Source organism: Pieris rapae, chromosome 7 (assembly GCF_905147795.1).
Source record: "Pieris rapae chromosome 7, ilPieRapa1.1, whole genome shotgun sequence".
In the NCBI taxonomy this organism is placed as follows: Eukaryota; Metazoa; Arthropoda; class Insecta; order Lepidoptera; family Pieridae; genus Pieris; species Pieris rapae.
In genome coordinates, this window is record NC_059515.1 from 2,760,944 (window position 1) to 2,782,778 (window position 21,835).

General features: G+C 31.2%; 4 protein-coding genes across 8 annotated transcripts; 1 reads left to right on the top strand and 3 right to left on the bottom strand.

The window, feature by feature from the left end:
• Positions 1 to 141: 141 nt before the first annotated feature.
• On the bottom strand, positions 142 to 6,755 carry LOC110992701 (dnaJ homolog subfamily B member 6). 2 transcript variants are annotated; one of them, XM_022258624.2, is made up of 7 exons: positions 6,391 to 6,755; positions 5,489 to 5,586; positions 4,963 to 5,072; positions 4,451 to 4,588; positions 2,686 to 2,868; positions 1,654 to 1,906; positions 142 to 1,300 (listed from the first exon to the last, which is right to left on the bottom strand). In XM_022258624.2, exons 2-7 carry the CDS (start codon positions 5,551 to 5,553, stop codon positions 1,201 to 1,203), a joined length of 849 nt encoding a protein of 282 aa, XP_022114316.1. In that variant the 5' UTR covers positions 5,554 to 5,586; positions 6,391 to 6,755; the 3' UTR covers positions 142 to 1,200. The 2 variants fall into 2 exon arrangements, with proteins under 2 accessions (XP_022114316.1, XP_022114317.1); XM_022258625.2 differs by lacking the exon at positions 4,451 to 4,588 and having other exon boundaries at positions 6,391 to 6,750.
• A 464-nt stretch (positions 6,756 to 7,219) lies between these two features.
• Positions 7,220 to 13,475, bottom strand: LOC110992699 (4-aminobutyrate aminotransferase, mitochondrial). The gene is made up of 9 exons (XM_022258621.2): positions 13,337 to 13,475; positions 12,749 to 12,861; positions 11,682 to 11,849; positions 11,313 to 11,591; positions 10,241 to 10,401; positions 9,829 to 9,979; positions 9,425 to 9,582; positions 7,896 to 8,164; positions 7,220 to 7,774 (listed from the first exon to the last, which is right to left on the bottom strand). Exons 1-9 carry the CDS (start codon positions 13,395 to 13,397, stop codon positions 7,653 to 7,655), a joined length of 1,482 nt encoding a protein of 493 aa, XP_022114313.1. The 5' UTR covers positions 13,398 to 13,475; the 3' UTR covers positions 7,220 to 7,652.
• A 616-nt stretch (positions 13,476 to 14,091) lies between these two features.
• LOC110992739 (hyccin) lies at positions 14,092 to 18,523 on the bottom strand. 4 transcript variants are annotated; one of them, XM_022258673.2, is made up of 8 exons: positions 18,506 to 18,523; positions 16,261 to 16,601; positions 15,993 to 16,158; positions 15,824 to 15,918; positions 15,525 to 15,742; positions 15,159 to 15,406; positions 14,957 to 15,073; positions 14,092 to 14,683 (listed from the first exon to the last, which is right to left on the bottom strand). In XM_022258673.2, the coding sequence occupies exons 2-8, from the start codon at positions 16,444 to 16,446 to the stop codon at positions 14,226 to 14,228; spliced, it is 1,488 nt and encodes a 495-aa protein (XP_022114365.1). In that variant the 5' UTR covers positions 16,447 to 16,601; positions 18,506 to 18,523; the 3' UTR covers positions 14,092 to 14,225. The 4 variants fall into 4 exon arrangements, with proteins under 4 accessions (XP_022114365.1, XP_022114364.1, XP_022114362.1 ...); XM_022258672.2 differs by lacking the exon at positions 18,506 to 18,523 and adding an exon at positions 16,826 to 16,924; XM_022258670.2 differs by lacking the exon at positions 18,506 to 18,523 and adding an exon at positions 16,692 to 16,826.
• A 260-nt stretch (positions 18,524 to 18,783) lies between these two features.
• Positions 18,784 to 21,722, top strand: LOC110992717 (Golgi reassembly-stacking protein 2). The gene is made up of 5 exons (XM_022258644.2): positions 18,784 to 18,992; positions 19,068 to 19,352; positions 19,718 to 20,029; positions 20,137 to 20,368; positions 20,878 to 21,722. The coding sequence occupies exons 1-5, from the start codon at positions 18,930 to 18,932 to the stop codon at positions 21,255 to 21,257; spliced, it is 1,272 nt and encodes a 423-aa protein (XP_022114336.2). The 5' UTR covers positions 18,784 to 18,929; the 3' UTR covers positions 21,258 to 21,722.
• Positions 21,723 to 21,835: the final 113 nt, after the last annotated feature.

Here is a 21,835-nt window from a genome sequence, read left to right on the forward strand (position 1 = left end):
CTACGTACATAAGAAAATCACATCAATTAAATAAGTAATAATTAGGCTAATCGGGTAGTAGTTTTAAGCAGTAAGCAAATAAGATAAGAAATGCTTGTTAAAATGGAAAAAAGGGTAGATTTAGAAATAAAAGACAAGGAATAATAAAGCAAATTATTATAGTTTATTTTTTATCAATTTCTTTGTGTTCAGTGCTCATTACTAGCTGACAAAAATTTTGGTTGGGCATTGCAACAAACTTTTCAACTATTTACATGTGAAAATGATAATGGCACACGAAAAATAAGACTGCCATAATTTTTTCAAATTACGAAAACGTTACTTTTATGCAAAAATTATTTTTCGGCTATTATTTACTATCCTACATCATTATGAATAAGATCTTAATTAAGTACCTACTGAAAAGCCACTTTTAGTCATAAAACCATACTTTAAAGCGAGTCAACGCGACTAATGTTAGCTAACGAGTCTCACTGCTTACTAGTCACAGAATTTTTAAGTAACTGCAATTTACAATATGAAAGCCTTGTTCAATGTTTACACACTAAAGCAAATATATTAAAGCTTGCGTAAATCTGTTAATTTATACAATCTTAAAATCAAGGACAAATATTTGTGATGATTGTCTAACGTTAACTGAATATTAAATGAATGTAGAATTAATTTGGTCCTAATGTAGTATAAGCTTAGAAAATTGTGATATTTTTAGTTCATAGAAATTCTATTTGTTAATTTTTGATTATGACTAATCAAATTACTACATAAAGCTTGGTTTTGGAGGTTACAATCTTATATAAAGCCAAACCATAATAAATAACTCGACTAGGTACAAAACCCTACAAATTTTCTAGATACAATTTTAATGCTCATCACGTTTTTGTAATTACTAAAACAGCTCTTAAAAACGTCGTGTGGATTACTTAATATTATTGTTTTACCTACAACACCAAAAGGTTTAAATTCGCAGCCATAGTAAAATTCTCATCCATGAGTCGAGATCAAAAAAGTGTGACTAAACATAGTGAACTTAACATGAGCAAAATACAGTTATTTTAAAATTTAGATATTTTAGTTTCTCAATATGTCAAATTGGATATTATTAAGTAATAGTGTAATTAAGATAAATGTTTGAACAATTTATCTTTCGATCGAGTATGGTAGGTATTTGGATCTGGTTAAGTTAGGGTGTAAATAATTAAATTAACTGTATGTTAGTGACTGAGGTACACCATTGACAGTCTTTGATTTTAGGACCCCATTCTCGTAAGACATCACAGTTTCTCGACCATTCTCCGTAACTCTGAAAAAATATTTTTAATGTCAGTTATTAAAAATATAGATTAGCAAGATTCTTAATAGTCCAATGAATTCTTGTGTCAATACTTTTAAATACCACCAATAGATTTGACGATGTAGGAATCTTGCATTGAATAGTTTAAAGTGTAACATCTGAATCTGAGGTGACTTTTTTTCAAGCAGTATCCCTTCTTGTAAAAAAAACTGTTTAGCCATAAATAGACTGTAGATTATCTGTATATCTTTGAATATATCAAGTCTTTGATTATGTGTATCAATTATACATATATTAAATCAATTAATTGTTTTAATAAATTATGGTAACTTTTACCTTATATGATAATTATCATTACTTACTTTTTAGTAGTAATCTTCTTTCCATTGACTACGCGAGTGGTGGTTGTAGTACTTCTCATATTAGCACTTCCAGGGCCCGCCAGCGAGCTATTGAATGTCGAGAAGGAAGTGAATGCGTTCCCGTTAGATGCCTGGAAAAAATCATCCAGACCCTGCATCCCGAAGCCAAACGGATTGAACAAAGACGATGTCAGGGATGTGCTTGGATGGTGACTACGACGCCCGTGTCTGTGGTTACCGTGTCCATTTATATCTGAAGCAAAGATGAAGCATGTAATATTGATCTATAATATTATCATTATTGCGTGGATTGTTATCTAGAAATCGGCCAGACTAAAACACAGCTAATACTCATGTGTTATCGAACCACAAAAGAAATGTTTTTATAGGGGCCAGAGCTGGCAAAAAACCATGCCGCCCATGGGCACTGACATTAGCGAAAGCTCGTAATTGTTGCTAGCCTTTTAAGAATTGAAGGAGCTTAAGTCGAATTGGTTCGGAAACACTTCAGTAGCTGACACATAGTGGGGACACGGCAAAAAATAACCTTAAAACATATTCAGTTGTGGATCGAAGTCGAGGTGGATTTTCGTACGCCTTGACGTCCAATGACAAAACAAAGCTGAAGTATTCATCTGAACACTCTTCATGGTAGAAGTCGGAAAGTGACTGGTCATCGACGATTCGAATCGCTTCGTAAAATATAGTAAGGTGGAAAAGCCGGTATGAGGAGCTTCCGTCCAGAGGTGAGAACATTACACCATATGGGGCTAAACTTGCCCTTTATAGAGTTGCAAGCGGTGGCGCGGAGTGAAGTAACGTCCCGCCTTGCTGGGCACACCATGCCTTTTAGACATTTAATCTAAATAACCGCAAACCCGAAGGTTATTCGATATGTCAGTCAGTCGTTCAGTACTCCAATGTTGGCTGAGGCTTTTGGAGAGTGAAGATGCGCGAAGGCAAGAAGGTGATCACTCTTCTGTACATTGGGAATTTTTACCCGCTGTATAGTTATAGCTTTTTGAAACCTACCTGCAAAAAGTTCACTAAACGGAGACCCGCCAAAGAATTCTCTAAACACTTCCTCTGGATCGCGGAATGTGAACGGGAAGCTGTGATAGCCAAAGTCATAATCTTCATCAGTAGTTGATCGGCGGCCGCGGCTGCTGTTTAGACCTTCTTTGCCATACTGATCGTAGACACGTCGTTTTCTTTCTGTTAAAAAAATATTCTAATTTAATATCAAAACTTAAATTGACTTTTAAGCTAAATTTACTTTATCGAAATTTCAAACATTAATATTGTTAAGAATATAGAATATTATAGCATGGCATTGTATTCGGTAATGCAGAAGCAGCTAAGTCTACAACGCATGGTTAACTGTATCTTATTACTATATCATGATCAAATATCTGAGTGTGTTGAATGTCTTTTACAAACAGAAGTTTTTAATTATCACCGTATAATAATAATCGATATATTATTAAATATAAGTACGCATAAAGTACGTTAGTATCACAAGCTAGGTTGGGTACAGTTTAGGTACAATTTAGGTTGACTCTAACTTAATTATATTAAAATAAATTTGTTTAAAAATAATAATTATTATTATTGGGATCTGTTTTATAAACATGATTATTCTTATCTAAAATCTTATCTTAGTAGTAAGTAATTAATAACAAGTTTTTAATTTCGAACAAAATACCTCTAAATCTCTAAATTGATTCCAATTAAGGAGAGACATTCATTATAGTCTTAAAATGACTCAGCAGCTAAGTAACCAAGAGCCAAGCACACGTTTATGATGTTCACAGGTCTAACGTGAGTGAAAAGCTAGTTAAAAGAAATCTAATGTGCCTGTTTGAAATGTGAACAACATTCCTATTCTATACAATAGTGAAAATCCAGTAGCACAAACATTGTGATACCCTCATATATTCGCGGTTTCAATGTAATAAAAGTTAATAAATATAAAATGTAAGTTGAACACACAAAATACACTTCATTATTATATAAAACATTCATGACATTAATTGCACATAAATAAACTATTGTATCAAATAGTATAGAGTATGGTTTATGTAGTCAAATGTTTTTCTAATTTATTTAAAGTCTATGACTCTAGATAGCTTATTTACAGAAATACTAAAAAACATGAAAAACGTGTGAGGACTTATATACACGCGTTAGAAGTTATACATCTTAGGTACAAGATAAGAATCTTTTCAAAAAATTTATCTTTCGCCTTATTCTACGTTTGTAGGTAAAACTACACTAACAATAGAATAAATATACGCACCAAAAGAAGTATAACTTTAAAAATCTAAAATGTTGACTATAGCTAAATTCAGGGTGTGGGTGTTTTGTGACGGTGTGAGCGCGCATCAAAAAATCTTTTCTCTAACTCGCCTGAAGAAGTATAACTTCAATAAGTCTTTAATTGTAGAAAAATGATTATAAAACCCCACGAAACTCAAGTAGTTTTTTGTAGAAATATGTTGAAAAACCCCACAAAAACTCAAATGTTAGCTATCATTAATTAAGCGTAAAACACGAAAATGGCTGATTCCTGTTAATTCATAATTAAACAGCATAAAAATATATAATTTGTTAGATACATATGTTTGAATAGTATCATTACATGCAAAAATAAAACATATATTTAGTATTGTTTTACTTGTTAACTGTGTTATTTTAAAAGACAATTATATTTTTAAATATCAATTTATAAAAAAAGCCATTGGGTTATGATAATATTCAAATTAAAGCAAAAACCCTACAAGAAATTTTCATCTACCAAAGAACCGATGGAAAGGTGTGTCTCCAAAAAAACCCTTGAAGCTAAAGTGCCGATGGCCATTAACTCCATTCTTGCTCTGATATCTATGGCCATGGTGACTGGACCCACGTGCATCATACACTTTCCGCTTGTTAGCTACCCAACAACAAAGTTTCTTTACACTTTCTAAGTTTTAAAGCTTAGTAAAAGTTTAAAAACTCTTTTAAATCAGGGACAGTGCCTTATTGATACACAATGTTTTTTTTATTATCCAGACACCAAGATATAATAACGGTTAAGATATTACATTAAAAACAAAAACAACAATGAATTAAAGTTAGAATGAGAGCAACAGCTTAGTCACTCAAAAGGATTGTAATGTTTTACTCTTTTTTACTCAGGGACATTATCATTACAATTTATTTCAGATCTGAAAGGTCAGAAATGACTAATAGCCACTGCTTGAAATGTCGCATAACATATAAAAATAAGTTACTGTCATTATTTGTATTTAATATCAAAGCATTTACCATCTGATAAAACCTCATATGCTTCAGATATCTCTTTAAATTTCCTATTGGCTTCATCTGCGTTGTCAGGATTCTTATCAGGGTGCCATTTAAGAGCAAGTTTCCGATACCTGAAATTGTAACAATGTTTAAGGTACAAGAGTAAAGCATATATTACATAAATATTTTAGATTCTAATCAACATATATTAGTATAAATGTATATAACCCATGGTTAAAGTTAAAAATAGTAAATGGTGGAGAAGGAAGAAGATCAAAGAAGAATCAGTTGGTAATAACCACTTAATGTAGGTTTATAGGTACATAGTTTCATGAACCTATAAATTATAAAGGTTAATTAGAGATTTTTTATTTCTGTTGTGTGTTTTTGTATAAGGCGATAAAGGATAAATAAATAAATAAATAAAGATAGTAACAAAGTATAAACTGGGAAAAGACATCAGATGTGATGCTAAATTATGGCAAATAAACTTTATTGACATATGCCAATTGTAAAAATGTATTATATATATTATCAAGATACTTACGCCTTTTTTATCTCTGCATCTGAAGATGTACGAGTCACACCAAGTATTCGGTAGTAGTCAACCATTTCTAATTTCCCTTAAGGGGTGTTCAAGTAGATCTAAAATAAATGAACATCAATTATATTATTAAAAAATTATACATCTAACATCAGTGTTAATTAATTCTATTACTTTGATTAATTTTTATTATGTATGTCTACATTATTTGGTAAAGTTTAGTTCAGGTGATTCTTTTTTCATACATAACATTGCTTTTTTTTTAATTTAAATAAGATAGAGGTAATTTTAAAACTTCAATAATTTTGACCCCTGTTTCTTTTTATTTTTTATACATACCCATTTATAATACTTAACTTATGACAGGTATTTTGTTGATATTTTTTTTATTGACAGTTATGAATAATAGACAACCAGCATTTTATTTTTAATTTCATTTGAAGTAAAAAGTTTTGGGATAAGTTATGAGGAAGAATTACAAATCTCATGTAAACACATCCTATTAAAGACACATTAATAGCTCTTAAAACATTTACTTGCATTAATACCATATTTTAATTTAAAATCTAGCATAAAGGACATGATAAATTCAATTTCGAAAAAAAACTTGGCCTCTAAATGGCACCAGTGGTTAACTCTCTAGATAAGGCAAAATAGTGAATAACATGTTCTTAATCATTTCTAGTTTAGAATATTTATTGAATTGAAATCAAGAGCCAGTGATTTAAATTAATATAACTAGGAGAAAAAGGGAATTCTTCTAAAGAAATGACACAACACACCTACACAAAGTCTGATGCTCATCAAAATGATAACATGACAATACTTAGGGAAGCATCTGTGTTTGGATAATTATGTCGTCTAAACAATTAATTTAAAGTGAATATTATGTAATATTTAGATACCTTTGCATTTGTTGTTTTAAGCAGTATACTAGTGATACACAAATTACAACGACTTCACTAATCCAACCTCTCAAATGTCACTATGTAGGTAGTATGTATCACCATTCACCACCAACAATGTATTATTCACTGATCAGTCGTGTTAAATAAGTATCTTGGGAAATTTCTAATAATGGGCTCTATAAACAGTTTATGGTCGCTTAAATTTAATGAATGCACTAACATACATTAAATATACTCAAAAGTATTTCACAGAGACTACTTTTAACTTGAAATAACAACACAAGGAAAGGATCAAAGATTTTCAATCAAGTTTCAGCTTTCAATAAATTACCAAATGCGATCGGACTAGACAAGTAAACTTAACATTGAACGGCAGATTTCACATCAGTATCAGTCATTAATGACAGATGGATCTAGAATGTTTCAATGTTTATATTCTGTTGCTGCATTCCACAGAGCACACTAAATAAATCTCGTCGAAATGAAAACTTCAATTTTATAGTCGGTTAAAAAAGCTTCAGGACCTCTAAGTTCGAGAAAAAAGTGTAAATTTAGATTAAAAACTAATTCTCATAGCGTTTATGTAAAGTTTTTAAACAGGTCGACTTGAAAGATAGATCAGTTTTATAAAGCTTTTATTAATTATAGGGAAATAATAAATAATTATGCTCTGGTGTGTTATATATTCGATCAATCATAATGAAAGAACAGGCTGTATTGTTTAAAAGTGTTAACGAAACTCGGCTCTTAATAAATAAATCGAAGCGACAAAGTAACGAATACCATTATAATTCGAATACATATATAGTTTAATAAAACACAGGCAATCTTAAAATTATTTATTTACCATTATTGGAAGACAAAGGTGTGTTAATATTATAGCTAAATGGCACCATAGAATTTAAACTAAAATAATATAGTTATTCATATTTGGCATAATTTAGATACCGAATTAAATAATTTTATTAACTAATTATATAACGGACTCTGCAAGATTTAAATTAGCAAAATTCCGCATAGCCCAACAAGCCCGAAACAATAACCCAACTACCAACTAACTTTGGCCAATTTTTTGTAGGGAACTTTAACTTAAACTTAATTATTGTTGATGTAAAAATTATAAAAGAACCAAAAAGTTAAAGTATGGGTATCATATGTATAGGTATTTTTATGATTTTTTTTATACTTACTTTTGCCTAACACAATCGGTTTAAATAGCATAATTAATACATTAGATTTTGAATGTAGTAAATAGGAAATTAGTTGACATTTTTCAAAGTTTTACGCAGTATATCCAAGTAAATGCCTGCGTGTTTTGGTTGAAAAATAAGTGCCGGGCGTAACCTTATGGCTATCTCTCCACATGTGCCGCTAAGAATACCTGCAAACATAATGAATACATAATTTTTCTTCGTGTGCCGATTGTCGGACCTATAATAATTGTATAACGTGAACAAATTTTTCAACAAAACATTAGATAATATATTTCATAAGGGAGGTACCGTTTTTCTTTAAGTCGGCATTAATTTTGTCTCTGCAATCAGTCGTTGGTGCATTGAAGGATAAAAATGTACCACGTCCTCTAACGCTATTTATGAGGTGTGGAAATTCCTTCTCAAGTTCAAGAAGACCATCTTTAAGAGTCTTCCCAGTCTCATTAACGACATTGAGTAAATTTTGAGACTTTATCACTTTTAATACTCTCTCCAGTAAGATAAGCTTTCCTGGATCACCCATCCACGTGTTGAAAACTCGGTAGGCTTGAGGTGGTCTAAAAATATTAAGCAAGTCAATTATACATTGTATATAAAAATGTTTATATTGTGACGCGGTCACACTCTATCAAACGAGTTTTTTTTTTAGGTATGAGAATAGATCGTAAAGTATATTTTTATTGCTAGGTGATAAGGATATCTGTTTGCCGAAGTTAAAGTTGCTTACCACCAACTCTACTCTGAGAACTTTAACTAGCCTTTATACGCAAACGCAAAATAAGAGTTTTTAGACTTCAATTATCATATTGAATCTTTGTATACACGGAGCATTTTGCAAGTTATATACATATACTATATACCTATACATTATTTTACAAAGACGACATCTCACACTCCACTAGCAATAAATTTCAAAGAGGAAATACTATGACGCACTAAGAGTCATTACTAAAATATTTTCACCTACACTAATTTATTTTTAGGAAGATTATTTTTGTAGCATCTAATCTTATATAACATCAGATGTGACTTCGTTTTATCTTTGTCTTAGCGAGATTTGTCATGATTACGTCAAGGTCAAATTCATTTCTCCATTGTGTGTTTTCACATTGTTCTAGTATAGATATATTAATATAAATATAATTAACCTCATGTAAAACCATCTTAAATAATAAAATATATCTACCGACATTGTAGCATGTACAAACGACCAACTGGTCCTAATTTTTGTTGGTCATACGCTAATTTCTGTGTCATTGAGGATAATTAAACTCGTTCATTATTTGTTTGGTTAACCGCTGAACGAAAAATAAGATATAGACATTTTTTTTTAGAGTTCACAAACGAAATCACTTGTAAAGTATGGGACAACTAGGAGTTGAATAACGGATGCGATAATTTATATTCATATATTGTAATGTTTGTGAATTGGCTTGGAGTCACAATAACAGCTCACTAACGATGTAGCAATTGAATAAATCAGTGGAGGGCTTATTGCTATTTTAATGGGCCTGAAATATTTATAATACGAAAGCAAACTACTTGTATTAACTTAACCAAAACATTAATAAGAGAATTTGATTTTTGAAATCTATCCAAAAAATTCCGTCATTGATAAAATTCAACGGATCAATGGAATCCGTATTATGCTATATAATATTATGTATTAGTGAAATTACCGACACATTTATGACCGATTACAAAAATGCAAATCCTAAACTATAGTTTAATCTAGAATTAAAGCCTACAGGTAAAGTAATCAGAATTGGTTTATCTCTACTCGTCGGTATATGCAAATAAGTGTAGGAGGTACTTACCTGAACTCAGTGTTAAAGTAAAATCCACCTGTCAGCATTTTCTTACTAAATGTAACGACATCGGGTGGGCAAGGCAAGTTAAAGTGTTCATAGCACCACATTTTGCCTGTCGGTCCACACCCAGTTTGAACTTCGTCTATGATCAATGCAACTCCTTTCTGTTAGAAGGAATACCAGAAAAAAAGGAATTTTATTCGAATTTTAAAAAAAAGCTTCATTTAATACAGTAAGAATAGTAAATTCTTAACCCGTTAGAGTAGGGCATATTAGTCTTGTTCATTGCTAAAGGCTGTATTGTTATAGCTTAATCAGTGAGTTTTTTTCGATAATATTAGCTGACCCTATTTGATTTAAAATATCAAATAATGTTGTTTACTAAAAATTTAATGGAAACGATTTCATACTGATTGACATATCTTCTGTAGTTTTTGAAAGAATTCCGGAGATGCCTCATGATCACCCCCTTCAGATTGGATGGGCTCCACTATTACACCGGCTACAGGGTTACCATTTTTATTATACTTCTCAATAACGTCTGCTACTTGTTCTAAACATCTGAAAAAAAATCTTTCATTGAGAAAAAATATTCAGACTAAACTATGTGTAGGTAAACAACAAACATATACAATTAATAAATTAGTCTACAACAAAAATAAACCAGCACCTACCAGTTTTTAATCCGCCTTCACCTCTTAAATAATCACCATTTAATAAGACTAGAAGAAATAAAGAGAAATAAAAAGATAAGTAAGTAAAAAAAAAGAAAACAAAGAAAAAATGGTTATTCATAATAAAACTAAGTATAATCTATCATACTTGGCGTCTTCCTGTTGGTTCTCAGATACATGTTGATCGAGGGGATATTTATATCTTGGAAAGGGAGCGACCGGCCAATCAAATGCAGGACAATCCAATTTATGTATTGGTTTTGACCTCGTTGTGGACAATGCACCAAATGTACGTCCATGGAAACCTCCCTAAAATTATAGCAAATTATTCAGCACGCCCTCGACAGACGCTCAGTCTAATTTAGTACTTTTTTTAGATTTTTTTTTTTGAAAACGGTATATTATCTATGATTTATTATTAAAGCATTTGAAATTGTTGAAGAGAAACACATGTTTCGGTTACGCGCCATCTTTCTTTTCTTGTTCCTGCCACGGTTAATTCGAAGAGATTGAACCCATTAATAACAAAAATATACTATAACGATAAAAATGGTAGTAATCATTACAGTATAATTATTGAAATTCTGTAATAACCTGATTAGAAATAAGGTAAAATGAAATAATTGTATTACATATTTGTAATATGATAATAAAAACCTTTTGTTAAAATTTAACTAATTCAACTTTAATTAACCGATTTCTGTAAAGTTGTATATAGTAGATCATTTCATTCGAAAAAATAAGGTCATACAAAAGTTTCGCTTCTAACGTGTGTACACTAGTACACAGTAGCATTTTTTATTTTCTAGTAACTAACGCATTATATTATGAGTGTTGTATTGTACTGTACATATTTAAATACACCGTGCACCTTATACAGCGTATGGGTTAGTTAATTTATGTTCAACGTACTTTTATTACTAATACTATTAAATAAATACTATTTTATTATTTAATACCTAGGTATTAGTACAAAAGTACGTTGATTTTTAATAATAGTGAAAAGTACGATGACTTTTATTTTCAATTAATAATATTTTTACAAGCGCACAAAAATATATAATCTTATATTTTAATGTGAATTAAGCTGCTTATTTTCGTGGGGCAGAGACGAATTACTTTACGTCCGATTTTTTATCCTTAATGGTAAGAATTCGAGAAACCGCATTCAAATATATTACGGTAACTAAACAAAATGAGATGAATATTAAAATCCTTACCTTAAAGGACAATATCGATAAATTTGGAGAACCTGGTTGTTGATTAAGCATGCAAGTCGCGAGCTCTTCAGGTGTAAAATCAACATTACCACCTCGTTGCTTATTACGGTACCACATCATGACGGTCTTATAAGCATTCTCATTAGAACACGATCCACACATCATGGTAGCAATTCCATTAACACCGTTAGGTGCCACTGACATCAATACATTTTTTAATCGATCAGGCCAATTTTGAGCTGGGAATACACCAAGAGCTGGCCTGTTTATAAGCTCTCTCTACAAAAATTGCTTAAATTTATTAAACAAGAAGATTCGTCAAGATACATAACAAACAGATAAACATAAGCATTGACATAATTATCTTACCAAGTTATGTTTATCATCAAATGTTGTCAGCAACTCAGGATGATTGTATCCAAGAGGTACAGAAGATATCTGTGTGAAGGCATCTAAAAATGTATTACCATCTGCATCAACGAAGTAGTTTCCAATGCTCTTGTCATAGTCAGCAAATAGCTGTACAGAATCAGCTTGCTGCAACAAAAATCATTTTTATCCCAAAAATTCAGTATTTTCATAGAATACTCAATTTTGATTATTATAGTTTGATGATTATTGTATTCATTACGAATTGACGTACGATAATGATTTTTGTTTGGATAGAATAAATGCAGCCTAAATGCAAAATACGAACAAAAACAGCGTTACTGGTTTGGCATACGATTATCAACCCTGAGACCGTGAGTTCAAAGTTCAAATACCGGCAAAGTACCACTGTATTTTTCTATGCGTTGTAAAAAAGTCAATGTTAGAGCAGTGTGAGTGAGAATGAGCTTTTGGCTTTGCACCTATGGACTTTTATTATGGCGTGCGTAATTAACACTAAATTGTACGCTAAAGAAAACTGTCATTTCTTAGCCCTCAAAATCAACAGCCTGTCTCAGGCACAGAATAGTGATCACTTTCAAATTACCCTATTAAGAAAATCTCGTCACAGGTACATAAATCTAAGAAATAGATAGAGGCCAATCGCAATGCAAAGCAATGCCTTCGTTTCGTTTAAAAATCACGACGCACGGTCTTCATACAGTTTGAAATATTAATTCAGATGCAGTAGATAGCAACAAACTGACTATAAATACTAAACTCAGATCCTGAATGGCAATGATTAGTGGGTATTTATATTTTATTTAAATTTAAAAAAAATCTTCATAGAAGAATATTTTACTAGCTGTTTCACGCATGTGCAGTTATAAATACGCGGGTGGGTACTTGACTTCGTTTTAGAAATAAAAGTACTATTCTAATAAGAGTCTTACAAGTCTTACAAGTTACAAGTCTCTTATTAGAATGCTTCCATTGTTACTAATTTGATACAGTAGTTCCTGTCATAGGTATGCTTAATTTAACAAATAAATTTACGAAACTTATACCTGCAAAGCTGAGAGTTCTTTTAGCAACTTCTTGGTTTTGGGTCCAGGGACTGTTGTTTTGATTGATGGTCCTTCAGGTTCAAGAGGAGATGAAATGCTCAACTTTTTTGAATCTAGAAAAGCAAGTTTAAAAGAGTGTTTCTTGTAATCAAATATGGATCAAATATTTCTACATTTTAATGTAATAGTAAAGAATGATAACTATTTAGCTGTTAATATGAGCCATCAAAATATAATATTATAATCAAAATAATGCATAAAAAATGTGATACTATAGTAGTGAATTATTGTTGGTAAAGCTACATTTACATTTCTGCTGGTATTTAATATTTATTGTTTTGGAATTTATACCTAGGATTGGGGTTGTGTGATTCTTTGCTTTTAGAGGGGTACAACGAATTAAGGCCAACCAACGAAACTATAGAAGATCAATAACATAAGCAATGCCAAAACTATTAATGGAATTTAACTCAGCCGACCATATAAGATAGAAACTTTTACCTTTTCACTTATAAAACATTTTTTTATATAATTGTGTGTATTTAAAGTATAAGTACAATAAAAATAATCAATTTTTTTTGTACTTACATTGAGCAGATGTAACTAAAAATTTCTTCTCAAGTAAGGTGGCAAATCCTTTTCGTAACATTTTATTACTTGAATAAAATTATTACGTACTGCAGGGCGGGTCGTATGGTTTTTCGTTTGAATCGAGTTAAATAATAATATGCACGATATCACAGATTAGAAAATATAGAAACCACTCTCAACAAAAATTGTCGCTTAGTTTTATTTATACGCCCTCTCGGAATCAGCCCCTGAACTAAAGGGATAAAGTATGTATTATTGTTAAATATTTATTAATATATTTTTTCGTTAGATTTGAATAGAAAATAAAACATACTTATCCATTATTATTATTTATTAACGCAACCTGACCTGAATGAACAAAAGAATAAAATATGTACTTGTAATACGAAAATTCTGCAAATTTAAGTTTTACATTTCTGACATAATACACAACGATACAAACAAGATCACCATATTAAAAAAACCTTTTTTATGTTTTTTTCGTGTTAAATACAAAAAAAATATTTGTATTACGTTAAAGAAGATTTAATCTCATTTAACGTTGTAAAGTTGCCTAACAGTTTTAAATATCTAAAACCTATCATATTTTCTATAATTTATTTTTTCAAACATATAATATTGAAAATAAAATTGACAGCCTTTTCATTATTTTATTTCACGTATTTTTTTTTATTCTGAAGCACAACACCATTATAATATAGAAAAGTAAATATGATGATAAATACAAGACCTCAAAAAAATGATTTTATACCTTTACAACCAACCAACATTTAATTTTTTCATAACTCTACATCTAACAGCCACAACAAAAAGGCAAAAGTGTTAACAAGTAATAAACATTATTTATAGAATTAACACTTTAGTAAATAACTACTATTTCTATGACTTAAACAGAGCTGACTTGCATTGCAGAAAATCGTGATCCTGTTTCTATATCCAAAGAATCAGTAGTTACTTGTGAACGTGAATCAGATGTCTCAGTGCTGATTTGAACAGAAGTCATGGATATTTCATCTTTTTGACTGCCATTTCCATCAATATCTGAACTGCCTGACTTTTGTTGAGCATCCACCATGTCGCCACCCCCACTTATAGAGTTCCATATTCCTTTTGAAGCCTCCTTGATATTACTTTTTTTATCAGTTGTATTTGTATTCTTTTCTTTGGGGTCTTTTGTTTTCTTACCCAAAACTGGAAATGCACTTAGTTTTGGCTTAGAGTTTCTTACTTGAGCTCCTCTTTGCATTGGTGCTGCATTTTCTACCTCCCCTTCTTCTGTTATTGCGGTCAGTATATCTGTTGAATCGGTAGGTACCACCTGGCCAGCTTGTATTGGAATGTCATCTGAAAAACATATTATTATTAGAAATTTATTTACCTTAAGAGGCACTAAGGAATAGTATTACAAAAATATATAAAATATAAGTACTAAATGTATGCTTGTAGTATCTATGCCTATTAATAAACATTTTAACCAACCTTCAAATATAATAACATGCAAATAGAGAATGGATTGGAGAATTTACAATTTACTAGTTAAAGTTTAGAATCTGTAAATGGAATAAAAGCATAAATTTACTTGATTTAAAATGAATTTCTTTACTTAAAAGATACTACCTGGAAGCTTTTTAGTCCGGAAGGAGGCATTTGTTATCATAGATTTTGACATAGTAACTGTGGTTGTTGCTGGTGATAAAGCTACACTGATGCCCATTGGACCATCACAAGGTTGTCCTGGAAATAAAATTTATATAATTAGAAAATATATTTTTTACTAGTTTAAAAATAGAAATAATTTCAGATGTTTTTTAATACAAACCTGAAGGATTACTATTTAGTGAATTTATAACAGCACTTGTTACAAGCATTACATCTGGAAGAAGCTCATACTGAGCTCTTTCATCTATATCTTGAACTGCTTGTAGAGCTAATGTGTAGAATTCATTAAACATAGCAAAATATGCACCCTCAATCATTTCTAAAAGGAAATTGGATGATACAGGAATCCTTTGGATGGACTTTGTTTTGGATGGTCCAGTTTTGTGATTGAAGCCTTGTGTGACTATTCTACAAATTTAAAAAAGTTAAGTTACATAAAAAAATTAATTGTATACCAAGTTAATAATAAGAGATCTAAAGTTTCAAAAATGTTTTCTTTATAAGATTAGCAATATATTTAAATTACCTGGATGCTGAAATGCAAAAATATCTCAATGCAAGTTTAGGCAACAGACTAAGATGTCTGTTATAAATAAATAAAAGCGCAGCCATCACTTTTAATCGATTCTGAGCATTGAGTATTTCAACTTGTGATAAAGGTCCCCAACTAACAAGTTTTGTGTTACATTCTTCCCACCTCCGTAACGCACTTTCAGTTAGAAATTGAGAGCCTAAGCTTAGGGGCTGCAATAAAAAACATTAATAAATGAAAACTAATTGTGTTTTTAAAGATTTTTCAGAATAGGATGAAAGAGAAAATGTTACCTCATGATAGATGGAAGCTTGTGCTAAAGAGGGCAGTCTGAAGGAGACAACTTTGGGCTTTCCATTTTCATCTACCACTTCAAAATTGTATATACCTTTGAAATATGTTTTAAGAATTAACAAGGTAAGTTTAAAGAAAATTTTGCTATATTAATTGTTCATAACATACCTATAAGTAATGTTTCTATACATCTTATAGATTTGGTATTACCTACAGCAACAGAGCTGAGATATATATAAATAAAGATTGGAACAAATTGTAATGTAAATCTTTGCAATTCTGTCTCTTTAGATCTGTAGAAACTGAACAACTGCATACAAACATTTTCTAGCATCTGCAAATTTAATTTACTTTCATAAATTACATTGAAAATATTTAAATATTTCTTTATATTCAACATATAATTGTCATTTTTTTATTTTAAAGTTCATTTTACCTCTTCACATACATCTTGACTCAGTGTTGGACTTTCTGTATGATTTTCATTATACAATAAATTGAATATAGCTGTTGCAATTTCATGATTATGTTCATGCTCTGCAGCAAAACTTTTTATTTCGTGTTCTTGTAGTGAAGAATATTCACTAAGCCACTCTTTTATTAAATGTTTTCCATCAGCCATTTTGATAACTTTTGCTAGTAATAGCCAGACTTTTAGCGAATCTCTTCTTCAAGCGAATTTGGTTTGGAGGAAAATTGTATAATGCTTCTAATGAGCTGAGCAATTTCTATTAAGTCATCACACTAGAATCCCATTGATGATTTTTGTTTGTGGTTCTGTAAGTAAATGCAATTGCCGTGCAAAATATTGTAATTTTGAAGTTTTGGATCTTTTTACGTTACATATAGTTATATAAATTTACAAACGATTAAGGTTTTTTGAAGATATAAAGATTCCATTATTCAATTCCATTAATTGTTATATTTTAAATAATCTAATAACTAGACACAGTTAAATATTTAGTTGATTTTAATATATAAATAATAACAGGATAACGTACAATTTAATTATTTTTAACATTCAGGCATTTTTTTCTAGGTACAATATACCAAATAATACAGTGAGTAGTGACTGACAATACAATTTAATTGTTTATGCTTATGAATATAACTGTCAAGTGTCAATAGATACAAGTCGTCGGAAATATCTGCGAACCTGGCTTAATGACGTCATACAAACTGGAGAGATAGCAAAAAAATTGAAGATGTAAAAATAAAAAATATTTTATTTGTGTACTTATTTTTATTGAGTTTTATGTAGTCCTACCCATCTTACATACAGCACTAAATAGGTAGTTTATGTAATATTTCACCAAACAGAGAAACAATAAACACTAAAATGCGATTACGAAAGCAAGAATAATACACGTGCGTCGGCGATTGCGTTGGCAACGGTACTGGATAGGCGAAAACGGGGCGGGGTGCGGGGAAGCGCATTCCAGCGAGGTTCGCAGATATTTCCGACGACTTGTATAGACGTCAAGTATAAGTTGGCGTTCCAGTGGCGGCGCCTCCTACAACCCTCTGTGTTGCCACTTTTTTTGTTTAGTTTGGATTGATGGATATTCTTAGATATTACATTAAAGGTAAATAAAAAACTCAATAACAAAAAATTATTTTTTAAAGTAATTATGGTCTGTTAGAGGCATTATTCCTTCCATGAATTCTTCAGAGTCATCTGTGTCAGAAGAATCTGAGTCGCTGCTATTCAAATCAATTAAAAATGGTTCCATTACTGTTTCAAGGCGGTTGTCTGTCATACGATAATTATTTTCAACATTTATAACGTGATTACAGTGTTTCTGCCATTCTTCAGCAGTTATTTTGGAAAATGCACTATGGATTCTCTGTTCCATGTTTTCAGAGAGGCCAGTAACATTTGTGTCTGTAAATATTCTTTTGAACGAACTCCAAATGAATTCTATTGCATTAAAGTCACAATGATAAGGCGGAAGTCTTACAGCCTTATGACCATGTTTCTTTAATATTTCATCAATTAAGTAGACATTCTCCTCCTCCATTCTGGAAGGTCCTTGAGCTGCTTGATTAGGGACTTCAGTTCTCGCTGTAAAATTACTTTCCATGATTTTTCCCTCTGAAACTATACGGTTCACGGTTCTTTCAGAAACACCTTAAATAAAACAAAAAATATTTTAAGTTATCCATCAATCACATTTACTTTCAAAAGCAATTATTATTTTTCCCTAAATTTGGGGATATAAATATCACTTTTAACTGGCAATACTTTACCTGTCAAAGCCGCTGTTCGAGCATTCACTTGTTGAAATGGAATAATCGGCCCATTGTTACGTTTCTCCTCTTCACAAAAACGTTTTACAGCTAGAATAATTTCTCTAGCTGCACTCCGCACTACTTTTGGCATGTTTCGTAATGATTTTTACACTTTAAAACACAAATTATTAGCACCGACACACGTGAGGCTACCAAGCTGTTAGAACTGTCAACACAACTGTCAAAATTAGTACCTTTTTCTGCCACACGCCAACTTACACATGACAACCTATATATACATTTTAGTTTGAGATTCCCACAGTCGTTACATACTAAATATTTTCAGTTTTCACGAGTTATTGGTGTGGTTAATGTAAAAAATACTGGAGTTGCCTACAGGATATGTTATCAAAGGCTTACAATATAATATGGGAAAGGCATTAACTTACTATTTGGCAAAAAAAAATTCGACAAATTTATTTTGCAATAGTCACGACTAAAGGTCTCAAGCTTTAACTTTTTTTCACCAGGAGACAACTGTCTGAATAATTATGTAAAAATAATGACTATTCTACAAGTATATCCAATGCATAAAATATAGTTTTTGTGGGTATAAAATTGTAATTATAGAGTTAGTATATAAATATTAGTCAGAATCTGGGGAAATTTTACCTGTGGCTGCCACGTATGATTGTCAACTATAAGTAATGTATATGACAGCTAGTTTGTAGATTGACATTTGGCAACAGCCAACAGGCAAGTGCCAGGCAGTCATTGAATAGAAATTAGAATAGTGTTTCTGTTAATTTGTAATGATAATTTTAAAATCCTCACAGGAAGTTAAGTTTTTTGTTTCACAAGCTAGCTTTCATCATGGGCTCTTCACAGAGTCTTGAAGTACCGGGTGGAGGTTCAGAAGGTTATCATGTTTTGCGGGTATGTTTAGTAGAAAATGACCAATTGTATTATGATAATGTTTTGTGTTATTGATTCCTAAATTTAATTTTTCAGGTTCAAGACGGTTCTCCGGGTCAAAAAGCAAGACTAGAGCCGTTTTTTGATTTTATTGTGTCAATAGAAAATACTAGACTAGATCAAGATAATGACACATTGAAAGAGTTATTAAAACAGAATGTTGATAAAAACATTAAAATGCATGTTTATAGTAGTAAAACTCAATCAGTGAGAGAAGTATCAATTACACCTTGTGCAAACTGGGGTGGTGAGGGTCTTCTTGGTGTCAGCATACGATTTTGCTCATTTGAGGGAGCAACTGAAAATGTTTGGCATATATTGGTAATACATATTTGACTTTGACTATATGGTTAATGCAGATTAAAGAAATTTAACTTGTTTTAGTATATTAGCAGTGGATTTCATACATTTAAATTGATTGATATTGAATATATTATGAGAAAGCTTCTAGTCATTATCTAAGATTAAACATTATAAAGGTAAAGTAGCATAGCTCTTAGGTGATTGGAAGAATAATATGATGTATTTTATTAAAAAAATCATCACAAAAACATGTAAAAAGTGAGATGGTGATTGGGATGAATCTAGGTCCTGGACCTGCAATATCTCTAAAAGGAAATTAGGACTTGAAAAACCATGTGACCTAACTGAGTGGTCATTGTTATTATTAAACTGATTATTTTCAGGAAGTACACCCATCATCTCCTGCAGAACTAGCAGGTTTAAAACCATTTTCTGACTACATAATTGGTGCAGATTCAATTATGCATGAAAGTGAAGATCTATTTACTCTGATAGAAGCGCACGAAGCAAGACCACTTAAGCTGTATGTTTATAATGTTTCTGAGGATGTATGTCGTGAAGTTGTCATAACACCAAACCATAACTGGGGAGGAGAAGGTAGCCTGGGCTGTGGAATTGGATATGGATACCTGCACAGGATTCCCATTCAATATGAAGCAAACAAGGCATCAAAGATGGCTAAGCCTTTTGAGGAGGTATGTGAAAATAATTTTAGACCATATGATATTTTATTTTGAATACAAGTACTTAGTTAATTAATACAAAACAATTTTTTTTTACTTTGTATGTATATTTCTTTCAGATACCACAAAAACAAGCTAGTGGTTTACCAGATGGCAATGTAACTGCAAATATTCATGCACAAAATGTTCAGGTTCCCCCACCATTTTTGTCAGGAGTACCTATGGTGAATCCAGGAATAAGTAATCCTGTGACTGCAAATGCACCAATAAATGTTGAGCCGCAAACATCAATTCAGCCAACAATGTCACAACCTTCATCTGTAGTATCTAATATACCATCCTATTCTACAAGTGAGTATATACACAAATGTCAAATCAAACACATATTTTCTGTTCATCAATTTGGTATTTAAAAATAAACCCATATAGGCAACTATTAATGTAATTATTGAATAGGAATGCTCTTATATAATATATATACTGTAATTTTTTCTGAACCAATTTCAAGTAAAAATTGTCAACAGTCATGAGAAATATTCTTTTAATTTTCTTGTACCTGATAAAAAAGCTATGCTTGTCTGTTGCACATGTCATGTGGAACATGCCATAATGGTTGCAGCTACTTACAAATTTTGTGTAATTCAAAAAACTTTGTGATCAAAATCTTTCTGTTTTTGTTCTATGCCCTTGATTTGAAAACTGGCAGTAAATGTAAAATTAGTTGCATTTTGTATATATTTATTTTTTAACATTCATAAATGTACATAGTACATCTATACAAATATTTGATTTTGAATTTGTTGGTAATTAATGAAAGATATTTCAATAGGCATACTGTATTACTTGATTTTTTATTACAGATTTTACTGATACAACTTTAATGAACTTAGGCAGCATCCCATCTGTCTCCAACATGCAGCCACCAGCTCCATTGCCAAGCTTGCCAGGCATTCCTATGAACCAGCCACAGCCGTATATTCCAATCATGCCTAGCTTCACCCAAAATCAGGAGCCATCATACCCTCAGAGTTCTGCAAATCTGGTACCAACATTTGATATGAGTAGTTTTAATGCTCCAATACAGCCGCCGCCTTTAGTGGGTACCACAGGGCTGCCTGTTGTGACCCCTGTTTCTCTCCCTGGCATGCCCTCGATAACTGTTAGTGCTACTTTGCCGGTAACCACAATGCAAGAGATACACCAACAACAAGCCTATCAACAACAAGACTTACTATCGTAAAAATTGACATGTTATTAAAGATATAATTCAGATGATAATTGTATAAAAATATTTATAGCTTTGTATATAATTGATTCAGTTGCCCCAAATTTGTTGAATCAACTTTAATTTCTTTTTATTGGTTTGAGTCATTCCATGCACGAGGAATGTTTTGGGCCATACTGTGGTAAAAATTTAAAATTTTATTTAGCATTTTTATTATTTTACATCAGACATTTCCAGATGTTTCATATACTTATATTATATTTGTTTTCCGTTTATTTGTATTAATAAGTTTAATTTAGGTTGAAATAAATAATGAAATATACAGAAGTTCTATTCATGGATAATCTTTGCCCCCGACATTATCACACACGTGATAAAAAAGCAAAAGTGTTTATAAGCACACTTTTTTGTACAAACTCTAAAATATTAGACAGTTGCACTGTTTTATTTGAAATACAGATAAATCCAACACTCAATTAGTCCGATTTTTTTATTCCTGATTATGGATTAGTTCTAGTTAGTATTAGAATATGATAATGGAAACCCAAAAACCTATTTGGAATCTTTACCATTTTTTAGCAACCTATAATTGT

Bases quoted from the DNA above. Each gene is read 5' to 3' on its own strand.
- LOC110992701 (XM_022258624.2), bottom strand. From the start codon at position 5,553: ATGGTTGACTACTACCGAATACTTGGTGTGACTCGTACATCTTCAGAT. The intron at 2,869-4,450 runs GTAGATGAAAAT...TTTTTTTAACAG, and splicing joins ACCTTTCCATCGGTTCTTTG to AAAGAAAACGACGTGTCTAC. The intron at 1,907-2,685 runs GTAGGTTTCAAA...TCTTTGCTTCAG, and splicing joins GTTTAGTGAACTTTTTGCAG to ATATAAATGGACACGGTAAC.
- LOC110992699 (XM_022258621.2), bottom strand. From the start codon at position 13,397: ATGTTACGAAAAGGATTTGCCACCTTACTTGAGAAGAAATTTTTAGTT. The intron at 9,583-9,828 runs GTATGAAATCGT...TCCTTCTAACAG, and splicing joins TACAGAAGATATGTCAATCA to AAAGGAGTTGCATTGATCAT. The intron at 7,775-7,895 runs GTACCTCCCTTA...TTATGTTTGCAG, and splicing joins TGCCGACTTAAAGAAAAACG to GTATTCTTAGCGGCACATGT.
- LOC110992739 (XM_022258673.2), bottom strand. From the start codon at position 16,446: ATGGCTGATGGAAAACATTTAATAAAAGAGTGGCTTAGTGAATATTCT. The intron at 16,159-16,260 runs GTAAAATGAACT...TTAAATTTGCAG, and splicing joins GTCAAGATGTATGTGAAGAG to ATGCTAGAAAATGTTTGTAT. The intron at 15,074-15,158 runs GTTTGTATTAAA...TTTTATTTCCAG, and splicing joins ACTAAATAGTAATCCTTCAG to GACAACCTTGTGATGGTCCA.
- LOC110992717 (XM_022258644.2), top strand. From the start codon at position 18,930: ATGGGCTCTTCACAGAGTCTTGAAGTACCGGGTGGAGGTTCAGAAGGT. The intron at 19,353-19,717 runs GTAATACATATT...GATTATTTTCAG, and splicing joins AAAATGTTTGGCATATATTG to GAAGTACACCCATCATCTCC. The intron at 20,030-20,136 runs GTATGTGAAAAT...TATTTCTTTCAG, and splicing joins TGGCTAAGCCTTTTGAGGAG to ATACCACAAAAACAAGCTAG.